This window comes from Fomitiporia mediterranea, assembly GCF_000271605.1.
Source record: "Fomitiporia mediterranea MF3/22 unplaced genomic scaffold FOMMEscaffold_6, whole genome shotgun sequence".
Taxonomy (NCBI): domain Eukaryota; kingdom Fungi; phylum Basidiomycota; class Agaricomycetes; order Hymenochaetales; family Hymenochaetaceae; genus Fomitiporia; species Fomitiporia mediterranea.
Window position 1 is genome coordinate 1,015,900 of NW_006760391.1, and position 12,194 is coordinate 1,028,093.

The window sequence follows — 12,194 nt, forward strand, 5'->3', positions numbered from 1 at the left end:
ATGTACATGTTTGCATAGAAATACGTCAGGTCGTTCCTAGGATCGGTTTTGAATATGACGGTAAGGCGAGCGACTCGAGCTGCTGCACACCTACCCAAGAACTGGGAGGAGGTGTGTGAGCGCGCTTTTTTTCGTCTTGTTCATGTAGTAAAAGAGTTTGATATCCCCTCATCGGTGAGTGCTTCAGTACTATGGTTTATTAAGTATATCACTCATTTTCTTTCAAGTTAATTGTTAATATGGATCAAACAGGGGTACTATATATTCCTGGCTATAAGTACACCTACGAAAAGAAAGGTTCGAAGCAGGTAAACGTCATAGCTAAGGATGAGAAGCGAGGATACACACTTTGTGTATCTAGTACTGCTGATGGCGAACTACTGCCATTCCAGCAAGTCTACGGTGGTAAAACTGACCAGAGCCTCCCAGAAAAGAACTCTACAAATATGGAAGAGGCTCTCGGTGCTGGAATTCAATTTACAGTGGCAGCAAGTGTAAACCGGCGTGATAGTCACTTCAGCACTCAGAAAACAATGAAAGAAGTGTGTACATGCGTTGTAAATCTTCGTTCTTAAACTAAATACCTCTTACAGTTCATGAAGAACATCTACGAGCCTCACTATAAGAGAGTCTTGGAAGCGAATCCATACCTGCCAAGGGACCAGCGTGCTGTCCTTTACTTGGACTGCTATCCAGTACATACGAGTGCCGATTTCTTGGATTTCTTACGATCAGAATACCCGTATGTCATCCCTTTATTCGTCCCTGCAAACTGTAAGTGCGCGAATACATTTCTCGATGACATTGGAGCTGAACTTCTGTATGGTGAAGGCACTCCTGTATTCCAACCAGCAGACGTTGGTCTGCAGCGCATCCTCAAACACCAATTGAAACAACATGCACTTCAAGGAATGATCCAGCAATACCGCAGCCAGATAGCAAAGGGCATCCCTCTTGAACAAGTAGAAATATTAGACAAGATCAAAGTACTACGCAATGCTACAGTATCGGCTGTATTGAGTGCATGGAACTTCATGAATACACCAAAGGGGCATGAAATCATTAGAATGGTAAGAATCTTTGATTTCGTTCAGTATATTGCCTTCTAACTTTCATTTATATATTACTCAGGCCTGGAGGAAATGTGTTGTTAAGGAATGGAACTTATCTGGCTCTATGCTTTCAGACCTCAAAGCAAGAGCAGCATTGCGCAATTATATTACTCAGGACAAAACTCTACAAGACGAGATTTTTAATAGGACTGGGCAGGAATTTCCGATTATTATTGATGGTACTGAAGACAGCAACGAAGAAGATACTGATGATTTATTCGATGATGATACTGCAGTACCTCTTGCTTCAATCATTAAGGAGACGGTTGGAGTTGATGTTGGGAAAGAATACGAGTTTATTAATGACTACTGTGGAACAATGGATTCTATTGAGTATTCCAACGATCCTGACCATCCAGGCTTTGTCTCGAGTAATCCGGAGGAGAATATATGGTATTACTCAAACGACGGTGTCCTTTGGAACCAGTCTTAGAGGTTTGTGAACTGGTCCTTCTGCTTGTCTATGCAATTTACTCAACAACATTCTGTTGGCAGCTCTTATTATTTAGACGCTAGACAGCATACTCAGGCAATTAGACTTAGATTTTTTTTGTTTTAAATGAAAAATATCATATTTTTTTTGTACTATGCTACATAGGTCGAGCACTGGCAACAAGTACTCCGTTACCCGTTACGTTACGCTAAATAAGCAACGCAACAGGTCTACAGTTACCCGTTACCGTTGCCTACATACAGTCCGCTACAGTAAAACGTTTGTAAAAATGAAAATGAAACAAAGCCGAAAGAATACAACCCGGGATCAATTTAGTTGCTTGCTATACAACTTGACGAGCCCTTTCATAATCTCTCAGAACTTCGCCACCCCTCAGACATATGCTGCGAAATCGGTGGTCGATTTGAAACCGGCGCAGACACCAACGACACCAACTCAGACACCGACGGCCAGCTCGAGTACTCAGGAGACTCAGACTCAACCTGATGCCTCGAACGAACAACGAAAGGTACCTAGATCTAGGAAGAGGCGAAGATTGAATGAAGAGGAAGAAGAGATGAAGAATGAGATAGCTACATCGTGAGTTATTCGTATCATTTATTATGATCCACTTTCTAACACACCTTGCGTACCCAAGTGTCGCTGCGAACTTAGAACTCGACCAGATCATGACACTGTATCCAGATGCGGATACCCCTTTCGAGAATGAACTGGATGTTGTGCATCGGTTGTTGCCTTATCACATCTTCCAGCACCCTCAGCATGATCTTAACGAGATGCGGGGATTGAAGGGCAAAGCAAAAGCGAACGAGGCGGATTTATTGCTTGAGATACAGGGTAAGCCAACCAGTTAAGTACTTATAAAAAAGACACTGAAATTGTGCAGAAACCAAATTTGCATTAGAGTGCCACAGACGGTTTAGATCATTGGAACACCGCATGAAAAAGGCTCGCCTGAAACCTGGTCAAGTACGTTTGTTGTTCTTTGTACATTCTCATCTCTGCCGCCTCGTATATTGCACGGGTAGCTTCTTCTCTCTACCTTTATTTTCTTCTTCGCCGCGTATTATAACACATTTATTTATAAATTTATTTTAGAATACTATTCCTCTCGATCAGGCCATATTGGTCGAGAGATTGCTACTAGAATCCGAGCACTTGGACTCCTCGGCACTGGACCAAGAACTATCGAGTGCTCGCTCCGAACTTGACAAGGTCCTTCGCGCTCAGCGGTTGGCGAAACAGACAGCCAATCGGTCAACATTAACGACGTCAGGCTCCACATCCATCAATGGCACCACTAATCATACAACGCCTTCTTATTACGGTTACGCTACTTCGACGTTCAACGCTTCATCGACTCCGAATTACTCGAATTACTACAGTTCTTACACATATCCTTATGCTCAGTCATTTATTCCTGGCGTATCACACACGCAATCCGCAAAAACTGGCACCTCGGCCATTCCTGGCGCTTCTTCCTTCCCCACTGGCGCCTCAGCCCAGGTGCAATCGTCGACATCTTCGACCAACCAGGCAAATGCGTCGTCGCCTTCTACATCGGCACCTGCGCGACCGCCTCCTGTCGCTATTCCCTTGCAGCTTCCAGTGACGTCGTTGCCGGCATTACAGTCGCTCGGCATCCTTCCGGTGCCACAGGCTTCTTTGGCTTCATCGCCTAATCAACAGCCAGCAGCTGTTCTCCTTGGCTCGTCGAACAATGGCACTATGCTTAGCTTGGAGATCAACGCCGCACTTCTACAGCCACCTCAGATGAGTGGCCTAGCTATCCTACTAAGCAGCCTTGTGAAAATGAGTGGGGGTTCGAGCGACACCGGACAGACGCAAACCGCAGGTACAGGTGCTACTACTACTACCCAAAACGCGAGCAATAGCGCTGCAACAGCACAGACCGCCACGGATACTGCAGCCGGCTACAAAAACGGTTCGAAATAGATATTTTGTTGAAGTATAGCCTATTGTTTGTACGTGCGATGGGCTAGACGTTTTTCCTGTTCTTGTCGTTCCCCTCCGGTTGTTAAGATGACATTCACCATTGTAGCACTTAGTCTCCTCAAGACAGTTAGATAGTTTGCTGTCATAGTGTATTAAAGACCGAATTTTCGTAGTATGTTTAGATGAGATGATGGATGAAGGCTTTCTTGATAGTTTCTTGTTAAATTATTATCCGTAGTAAGAAATATTGCATAGCACTTGGGTAAGGGCATATTTGACACGTTATGCAATTCATGCAGGATATCATTCAGCTTCAGCTTGTCTTTTTAGCTTTTTGGTCTGAACAGAAATGCAGTAACGACATCTGGCCAAGATTCCCAGCTTTGGACTGGGTAGAAATACATATAATATGTAATGAGTTTTGGCTGAAATTTGTGGCTTTGGACTGGGCCGATGTACACAAATCAACCCCCCCCCCCCATAATGTTCTGTAACTAGTATTATCATGAACCCACGATTAGATCACTGACACAGGTGGTGAATACATTTCCTAGTAAATGCCTTATACTACATCTATACCACTGTGTTTTTCTCCACAGCCTAACAAGTTAAAACACGAGATTTAGAGTCAGAAATGGATCAAAGGATCTTATACAGTTCCTTTTTTTATCAAGCAGTGACCCTGGAGTTTCTAGTAGATACAGTGTGTATACTTGTCCTAACATGAGGGTTAGAACTTACATGAGCAATAACATGGGATTAATAGAAAAGTAAAATAAAAAAACAGATCTTATATTTGCGCCTTTGAGATAAATTCAGATACAGCTTTGTGCACGTCTTGATGACGACCTGCTTATCCATGTGATTCAACCCTAAAGATGGCGAATTCAACCCAAGCGTTGGTAATTAATCAAAGACTGTAAGGTTCGCGGGAGGTTAGTAGTGTTAGGCCCCATCGTCGCTTAACATTAACTTCTAGACCATCATTTCGGGAGTACTTGGGGTGTGGGACCTTTCGAAGTCAAATTTCCTGAGCTTCGCATGAAGAGATCAAAGATTATCCGTTTTCTCAATGTGGTTGAAGGCCTTGATAAGGAGGATCGTCGAAATGTAGTGCGTGTAAGTCGGAGCTCATAGAACTCTCCGCCGTTTTATGCGTGTTAACTTTTAGGAGGACTTGAAGGCGACGTCGTGGTAGATCGTTGTTAGGTTATTTTGGCTAACGGACGTATTATTATTAGTCGACGAATCGTGTGAAACGCCACAGATCGTAGGCGACGAGAAGTGGTCAAGCTGCACCCATCGTACGCTTTCGTAGTTGCTATTAGTCTTCTCTGTCCAAGTACCCTGTAAGAGATACAGTATGCTTCCTGTGAGTATATCTACAGCTGAAATCGGTCCTTTCCATACCTTTTGGATAAACAATGGAAAAAAATTGCAGCTGCGGAGGGATCGGACATTGCTCCAAACTTTAGACGGATAAAACATAATGGTAATATCCAGTTATTTTCCCCTCTCTATTCAGCGAAGGCATATGGGAAATGGAAGTTGATGCAAAAGTAATGAAGAAAGGGGAAAGGGACAATCCTAAAGAAACTAGTGCCACAACGGGCTTCTGAGCGAGCTATATCCATTGGGATATTTGAAATGTGATTTACTACGAGAAGTGCTGGTCCCCCTGAGTAAACTTACGGGGCGAACATTGCAGGAACTTGGAGAAAGAGTAGTTGGGCGACGGATAAGGGTATGATTGAGGCAGGTCAAATATTTTAAGTTTAGTTGTCGGAGATTGAAATTGTGGAAAGATCAACGCGTCTCTTTTCGTCTCTCTTTCTCTTCAACACAACTTAGCTCGTTGCCAGCCCCTCCACTACCGTCTACTCGGACAGAATGTCATTATTGAGCTATATTCTGTTCTGCTTGCTGATCCTGGGGATAGCAACTGTTCGCGCCTATGCTTTACTGCCGAACCGAATCTCTACAGCACGATCAACGCGTCAGAGAAACGCGTCTGACACGTGCAGCCTTGCAGTCTTCCTTGGCTCTGGTTAGCTCTTATGGACTACTCGTGTAAATCCAAAATGCTAAAATGTCTAATAGGCGGCCACACAAGCGAGGCTCTCGCGCTTGTCTCAACGCTAGATTTTACACGATACACTCCCAGAAAATACATCATCAGCGAAGGTGATGCCCTGAGCGCTAATAAGTTTAGGAACCTTGAGAGTGAATGTGTTCAACTCAAGAATGTGAAGATTTCGGCTAGCTACTCTGTTCCAGTAAATTTGCTCATGCTCCTGAAGTTGACAGGGAATTCGACTTCTTACGAAGTCGTTGTAGTTCCTCGAGCTCGCCGAGTACACCAGCCCTTAATTACAACTCCACCGACGGCCATGCGGTCCTTAATTTCGGTCTTAAAATACATGATACACTTCCCCTCTGTCTCAAATGCTCCTTTCGCGGATGTTCTTCTGCTTAATGGGCCAGGAACGTGCTTTGTTCTCTGTGCTGCTGTGTATATTTTAAAAGTAAGCGTGTCATTTGCTATTGCTGGCTCGCTTTCGATGCGAATAAAGTGTACAATATTATTCAGTTTCTAGGACTTCCCGCTCCGAGGGTCATCTATGTTGAGTCATTCGCACGCGTGAACTCGCTATCACTGTCTGGAAAACTCCTTCGGCCCCTCGTCGATAGGTGAGTGAAAAACGGTCCAACCCGCACTTCTTGTCACCCCTGTCTTGGGTCTTGATGTTTTTCCCTCGGTCTTCTAGGTTTGTGGTGCAATGGCCGCAGCTCCTGAGAGATGGGGTACGCGGAGACTGCCGAGGTTGGCTCGTGTAACAAACGGATGTACGGACCTCTGACGTGCGCAGCCTTGGATGGTTAGATGAATTGGGTCGCCGATAAGCAGGAGACCGGTCACCCACTCAAAGCTTCGCATCAAATATCGAACATCGTCGAAGCGCATAGCCATGGCAGAATACAAACAGAACGTATGCGAAGGTTCAAGAGTCATTCGCAGAGCCTCCAGTTCTTCACTGAAATAGCTAATAGAACTCTACCGTCATGAGATGTGCGAAGTCCTTACAAAATAAGACCGCTATCCTGATAACCATCGTTCCGCGACCTTCTAGCGTGTCGGCAGCACTCAGTAGACTGACTTGCTGACGCCTTCTTGTCATGAGCAAAGGAATGGTGGAGGTAAGGAAGTTCAACATTCACATTCCAGAACGATGGTACCTTGTCGGCCAATTGTAAGACTCCCTCTTCACCATGTTCTCCGCAGGCCCCCTTCTGATGAGAGTAATGCCAAGCCGAGAAGCAACGGCAGAAGTCAACACTCCATCGGAAGAGCTACTTTTCTTCTCGATATCGAGCTATCCAGCACAGATAGGGGAAGTCCGCGGTATTGGGGTAGTACAATCAACACATTCCGGAGCGAAAGAAGGGAAGCAATGCACAAAATAGTCATATAATATACCGCCACTCAGATACAATTGGACTACTTGACAAGGAGAATGTATGTAGGGGACAGCTAGAATAGGGAAAGAATGATAAAATTCATTTCCTAAACGAACCAACGAGCGGATCCAGTTAATGACGATCAATATAGCGAGTTCCAATGAGCTAAACTCACTTGCGAGTCCACCTATCTTCTCCAGCATCTCTTCCCTTCCTTCCTGGACTGGCACTTCGCCCTCGTCCGCCCTCTCGTTTGCCAGGTTCCCAGCCACCGCCTCCCCCTATCGATTTCTGGGGGTTCAGTTTCCGCTCGAGCTTCTGACCGTTACGTAAGGAGTCAACAAGTTCCTTTGATGCAAGACGGAGATGCATGAAGTTGCAAAATCCGCCACGATTACATTCTCCGTTCTCATTCTGCCTACAACATGCTTCACGGAAGTCCGTCACTGGTGAGAGTTCGGCATAAAGCGGCCGACCTGGAAAGTAAATGATGAGTAACAGAACCAGTGTACGGAGAAAATATTGAGGCAAGGAAAGGTACACACCAGCATACCAACGATCGTTCAGGTTGTCCACTGCCGCTTGAGCTTCCGCTTCCCATTCGTACCTTGCATACACGTTTCCAATCAGGTGGTCTCCAACGTTGTCGCATACCTAGATGGGGATTATGAGCTTTAGGTCTGCAATGACTTGGCAAAGAAGTTCAACGGGTGCAAAACTCACATGCAACTCAAGGAGATGTCCGAATTTCGCCAATTCACAGTAGAGGTCTTCGTACACCGCATCAAAACCTTCTTGTAAGTCCTTTTCCGTCAACTTGCAAACGGGGTCGTGAGCGGGGTTATGGTAGACATTCGGTAGGAGAATGGTTTGTGAGAAAGGCGGCCGAATGTGCTTTCGAGAGCAGCGATCGCCGTGTCGGCATGCGCCAATCTGTTAACTCTGTCAGTATCGCGTTGTGCAAATCAGGATTTATACACGTACTTTGTAGTAAAAAGAGCAGTTGACACGGTCTTGCTCAGTACCGAAAATGTTGGCCTGTCACATACGTTTAGCGAGATAGAGACAGATACTTTCGAAATACTCACCAAATGTGATGCCATTTTCTTCTAGAATGCTATGATAGCTCTTGGACAGAAACTGTCGTGGCCGTTCCAACACAAGCTGTCCAGCAAGTGCGGCAGGCGCTAGTTCGGGAAATATCTATTCGATTAGTAAGCCAGACAAGTTGTAAACCTAAAATTTCTAGAATATCCGCGTACCTTCCATTTCTGGCTTTTTCAACCATGATCTTCCACCTCTTTACTACGGGGAACTGCAACCCGCAACAAGATATGGTAACTCCTGAACTAGACAGCTATTTTATTCAGAAGCTGTCCTCATCACTTCTTACGTAGCATGCAAGTAGAAAGTCTCCATTTGATATCTTCCAAGGCTTCGCGAGTTGGCTCAGCTAATGTATCGAAGTATGGGATACTACATTACAGACCTCCCCCAAGCAAGCGCTCGGCCAACATTAACACGTTTATGATATATATATTCGCCTTCGCGATACTATTGGCTGCTCGTGAATAAATGCCTACAAGCTGGCCAATGGTAAAGTTGGTCTATATGACTATCGTAGTGACTCTGCTTGGCTGGGATATCAACAAGCCGGAGACTGTCATGCCGTCACTTCAACAGAGGCAGAGCTACTCTTCTATAGGTACTTACAGAGTCATCAGTCATTAAACCAACTACTGGCGATGATAGCGCAGAATGAACAACTCGGTTAAACACCCGGTAGTTATGAATAAACATTGTCATAAGGTAAGACGGAACATTCGATCCCCGAAACATGAAGGCATAACGCTACGGGCATTTATGGACTCGTAGACTTTACATCGTGTCAGTATTTGGAATGCACTGCCTCCGGGAACTTAGTACTTAGGATGAAGGGAAGCGTAACTCTTGTCTTCGGTCTGGAATCTGGATGGTGATGGTGCCGAACTCAGCGTCCCGATATTCTGCACGTATAGTCATATGATATCCCCTCTCGGTGCGACACGTTTTCACTGCTGTCTGCCAACTAGAAGGCATAGCACCGTAAGCTTTGGTTCCTCGAAGATTTCCGAAAGGATCTTTTCAAGACTCGGTGTCTGGTTCTTGTCTCCGCAGGTCCCCACGTACCAAAACTCTGCCCGCTTAGGTAGTGTCGGAAAGCGATAACTCCGGTCGCTTCCCGACTGTCCGGCATTTAACCATTTTCCGATTGTTCAAGACGAGGAGGTTCAGACGGTGTTATTAGAATCGCAAAATCATGCGCGATTTGTTTGGGACGAGGCTTCACGGGAAAACTCACTCGCTCTTGTCTCGCTTGGACATCCGATTGCCCTCGAGAGCCAACACAGCCAAGGAATGTCCGCGACTTGGAAATGTGCTGGATGAAGGTCTACCAATAACCAGCAGAGCAATCGCTTGGAACTACGAGTATAAGGAATCTTCTGCCGCCCTATTACGCCTTTCTGGGAAGGCTGAAATACATGCAAAATAATCAACCCATTTAAGAACTTTGACTGCCTTTTCTGATTCCACAAAACCTCACTGTCAGTGCGATACAACGTGTTGACCCGCCTGGTCTCTTCCGTGAGGTTCGGATTACAGTGACATCCTACCGTTCTCAATCGGGTCGCCAAGTTGACCCGGTTCTCTGTCTAAGGTGATCGACGCTTGGACACGCCCCGTGCCTGTCCTCGAAGTTAATTCGATCGTTTCTTGTCCTTGCTATACAGGAACAGGTCTCGTTCAGAGGCGTCCTACAATCGGTGGCGTTGCTGGTCTCCCCCTCGGGACTAGCACAATTTATCCAGGGGTTTCCGACTAAGCTTTACGATAGAAGGTGATCGTAAACTTTAAGGCAGTATCATTTATCGCATGGGAATAGTGCTGTGTACTATGTCCCTCAGTAATATCATGCAGCCTCTGGAAAAGCGGCGCGGAAATGAGAAGGATATAACTCCTACTTTATTTCTTCTTCTAGTCACTTATCTACCCACGATGGTCGGAGGAGGACGAGTCTGTAAGCAAATCCCATGTAGTAGTGTTGAAGCCAAGAAGAACGACGTGGCGCTTCCGACGGGGGTCAAAAGCGGGACTTGGTATGCCAATCTCGGTGAAACTATTTGCTTTTGTGGCCTCTCGAAGGGACCTACTCGTTCAAACTTCCGGGCAATATGTTGACAGCCTGCCCCTGCACCGCTTGGCATCAATGGCGATTAGGTTTGGGCCACGAGCACGACGTCGAACACCTTGGCAGTCTGGCGATCTGCCCTTGGATATCAAATTCACTACATCTGAACAAACATGAGGACTAAGAGATGTTACAAAGAGGTAGTCGTTGTATATCTTCGACTAAACAATGTCTGTAAATGTCTGAACTTTATAACAAGAATAAAGAGAGAGGGAAATAGAAAGACATAAGACGAGGCTTAGAACGTGTATGTCCATGTATTGTTTGTCAGGGTCTCGGAGCGTGAGCCCAGCTCTCTCGTGAGACGCCGTCCCACGACATGAATGCATCATCATCAGACCCCGTTGATAACGAGGGTCTGATGACATTAGACTCCCATTGGTGGATGTTGTTTAGACAATTTGGTGAAATGGTGGAAGGTATGAACTCCGCCGGAAGTGCGGGGAAGTACGCGTCGGCTGCCGGATGACGGTCAGCAGGAGACGTTGCATTTCCTAGCGTGGAACTAGCGGTATATGAGTTAGATAAGGAAATATGAGCAAGGGAAGTCCAAGGCACTTACGACGTAAGTTTGTCGAGTTCACAGATCTTTGTGAACAATTGGCATACAGAGTCATTGGCCCTTGACTGATGATTGGCGACCCTTCCGAGGGACTCGACGGCCTTTCTTAGCCTCACGGATAGCTCGAGCAGGTTATTGTACACCATTGTGTTACCGATGCATCCACAGTTACTCCTATCTTGGCCTGTAGAGGGATCACAATGGCACGCTTCAGCGGCCCTAGCCTGATCCACTTGCATGATGTGGTCCAGCATGTGCCCGTAAACCCCGTCTGCAAAGCCTGTGGATTCTAGGGACGCACTCGCAAGAAGGCCGTCGACGTTGAATTCCGAGCCTATTACTGGTCGTGGCTCATTTATTATAATACGGGGAAGAGATCTATGGCTGTGGGTTGGACTAGGCGCTGATGATGAGCTGGGTGGAGACGGCAGGTTGAAGGTGCTAAGGAAGTGCGGGTCTTGTGGAGTTAGTGGTCCTTCGCAAGCCGGTGATGTGCCGGGTGAAGTAGAGATAGGAGTAAGGTGTATGCTAGGTGCGCTCAGATGAGGCGTGCCCACGGGCATCGAATTGATATTATCAGATATTGAAATGTCCCCGCATTGCTCATTGGAACGTGGGTCGGCGGTGATCAAAGGAATGGTAAGGTCATCATCACTTGGACGAGGACTTGTGCTTTGGCCGTCAGATGGCTTCTGCGCCCAACGGGGGTGAGGTTTGTTCTTCATCTGGAATGAAGGTTGAGAAACGTGCGGAGAGACTTATCAATGGAATACCTACTTCTCTAATTACGCCTTCAAGCTCCGCGATACGATTGCGAAGAAGTGCTCTCTCATCACCATGCATGTTTCTGCAGACAGCTTATTGTAAGACATTAGAATAAATACGGAAATAAATAATGCATACGTTTGATTGGGATCATCGACTTCATATACACAAAGTCCAGTCTATTGAAGAATGTTAAAATACTAAAGAGGAGGCGCCATAACAATAACGCACCAAACCCAGCGTTGTGCAGCGTTGACAAGCTGGTCGCTTCCGATCGCACTATTGCGAGGATGAAGTCAGACAAGACTGTTGAGCTAGCAAAGCAAATTTTGGCGAAATAGTGCAACGTACCATACGCTTCGACGCATGACAATTCAAGCAGGATTGTGTGGTTCTATTGCGCCGACGTTTCCTATGGTCGCCGGGAGGTGCAGGTGTAGATGTAGCAGTCACCTTGAGGGTGCGAGAAGGTTTCTCTGACGACATTATCATCGGGAGCGATTAACAGGAAGGGAAGACTGCAGCAGTGAAGCTGGGAGTGAAGGCGGAGAGCGAAGTTAGAGAGCTGTCCCGAGTATTTAAAGCATCCATGCTTGGCACCCACCTATATGAAGCCGTGGTGACCGCATTAAGCAGGTATTCATTAGATAGTAAGGA

At 46.1% G+C, this 12,194-nt stretch overlaps 6 protein-coding genes across 6 annotated transcripts; 4 read left to right on the forward strand and 2 right to left on the reverse strand.

The window, feature by feature from the left end:
- Window positions 1-63: 63 nt before the first annotated feature.
- On the forward strand, window positions 64-791 carry FOMMEDRAFT_58255 (uncharacterized protein; the record flags this gene model as incomplete). The annotated part of the gene is made up of 3 exons (XM_007266353.1): window positions 64-174; window positions 228-542; window positions 594-791. Coding segments are annotated over 3 exons (624 nt in total), but the record flags the coding sequence as incomplete, so codon positions are not given.
- A 1,129-nt stretch (window positions 792-1,920) lies between these two features.
- Window positions 1,921-3,522, forward strand: FOMMEDRAFT_146574 (uncharacterized protein; the record flags this gene model as incomplete). The annotated part of the gene is made up of 4 exons (XM_007266354.1): window positions 1,921-2,145; window positions 2,204-2,403; window positions 2,453-2,535; window positions 2,665-3,522. The coding sequence occupies exons 1-4, from the start codon at window positions 2,123-2,125 to the stop codon at window positions 3,520-3,522; spliced, it is 1,164 nt and encodes a 387-aa protein (XP_007266416.1). The 5' UTR covers window positions 1,921-2,122.
- A 2,081-nt stretch (window positions 3,523-5,603) lies between these two features.
- On the forward strand, window positions 5,604-6,360 carry FOMMEDRAFT_84424 (oligosaccharide biosynthesis protein Alg14 like protein; the record flags this gene model as incomplete). The annotated part of the gene is given in 3 exon segments (XM_007266355.1): window positions 5,604-6,034; window positions 6,049-6,213; window positions 6,291-6,360. The coding sequence occupies 3 exon segments, from the start codon at window positions 5,604-5,606 to the stop codon at window positions 6,358-6,360; spliced, it is 666 nt and encodes a 221-aa protein (XP_007266417.1).
- A 611-nt stretch (window positions 6,361-6,971) lies between these two features.
- FOMMEDRAFT_107669 (RNA-binding domain-containing protein) lies at window positions 6,972-8,135 on the reverse strand. Its single transcript, XM_007266356.1, has 6 exons — window positions 8,070-8,135; window positions 7,966-8,019; window positions 7,705-7,914; window positions 7,527-7,635; window positions 7,157-7,457; window positions 6,972-7,087 (listed from the first exon to the last, which is right to left on the reverse strand). Exons 1-6 carry the CDS (start codon window positions 8,082-8,084, stop codon window positions 7,081-7,083), a joined length of 696 nt encoding a protein of 231 aa, XP_007266418.1. The 5' UTR covers window positions 8,085-8,135; the 3' UTR covers window positions 6,972-7,080.
- Window positions 8,136-9,280: 1,145 nt separating this feature from the next.
- Window positions 9,281-10,327, forward strand: FOMMEDRAFT_156041 (uncharacterized protein; the record flags this gene model as incomplete). Its single annotated transcript, XM_007266357.1, has 3 exons — window positions 9,281-9,450; window positions 9,572-9,665; window positions 10,001-10,327. 3 exons carry the CDS (start codon window positions 9,281-9,283, stop codon window positions 10,325-10,327), a joined length of 591 nt encoding a protein of 196 aa, XP_007266419.1.
- Window positions 10,328-10,477: 150 nt separating this feature from the next.
- FOMMEDRAFT_28410 (uncharacterized protein) lies at window positions 10,478-12,023 on the reverse strand (the record flags this gene model as incomplete). The annotated part of the gene is made up of 6 exons (XM_007266358.1): window positions 10,478-10,715; window positions 10,773-11,497; window positions 11,550-11,619; window positions 11,676-11,716; window positions 11,769-11,816; window positions 11,889-12,023. The coding sequence occupies 6 exons, from the start codon at window positions 12,021-12,023 to the stop codon at window positions 10,478-10,480; spliced, it is 1,257 nt and encodes a 418-aa protein (XP_007266420.1).
- Window positions 12,024-12,194: the final 171 nt, after the last annotated feature.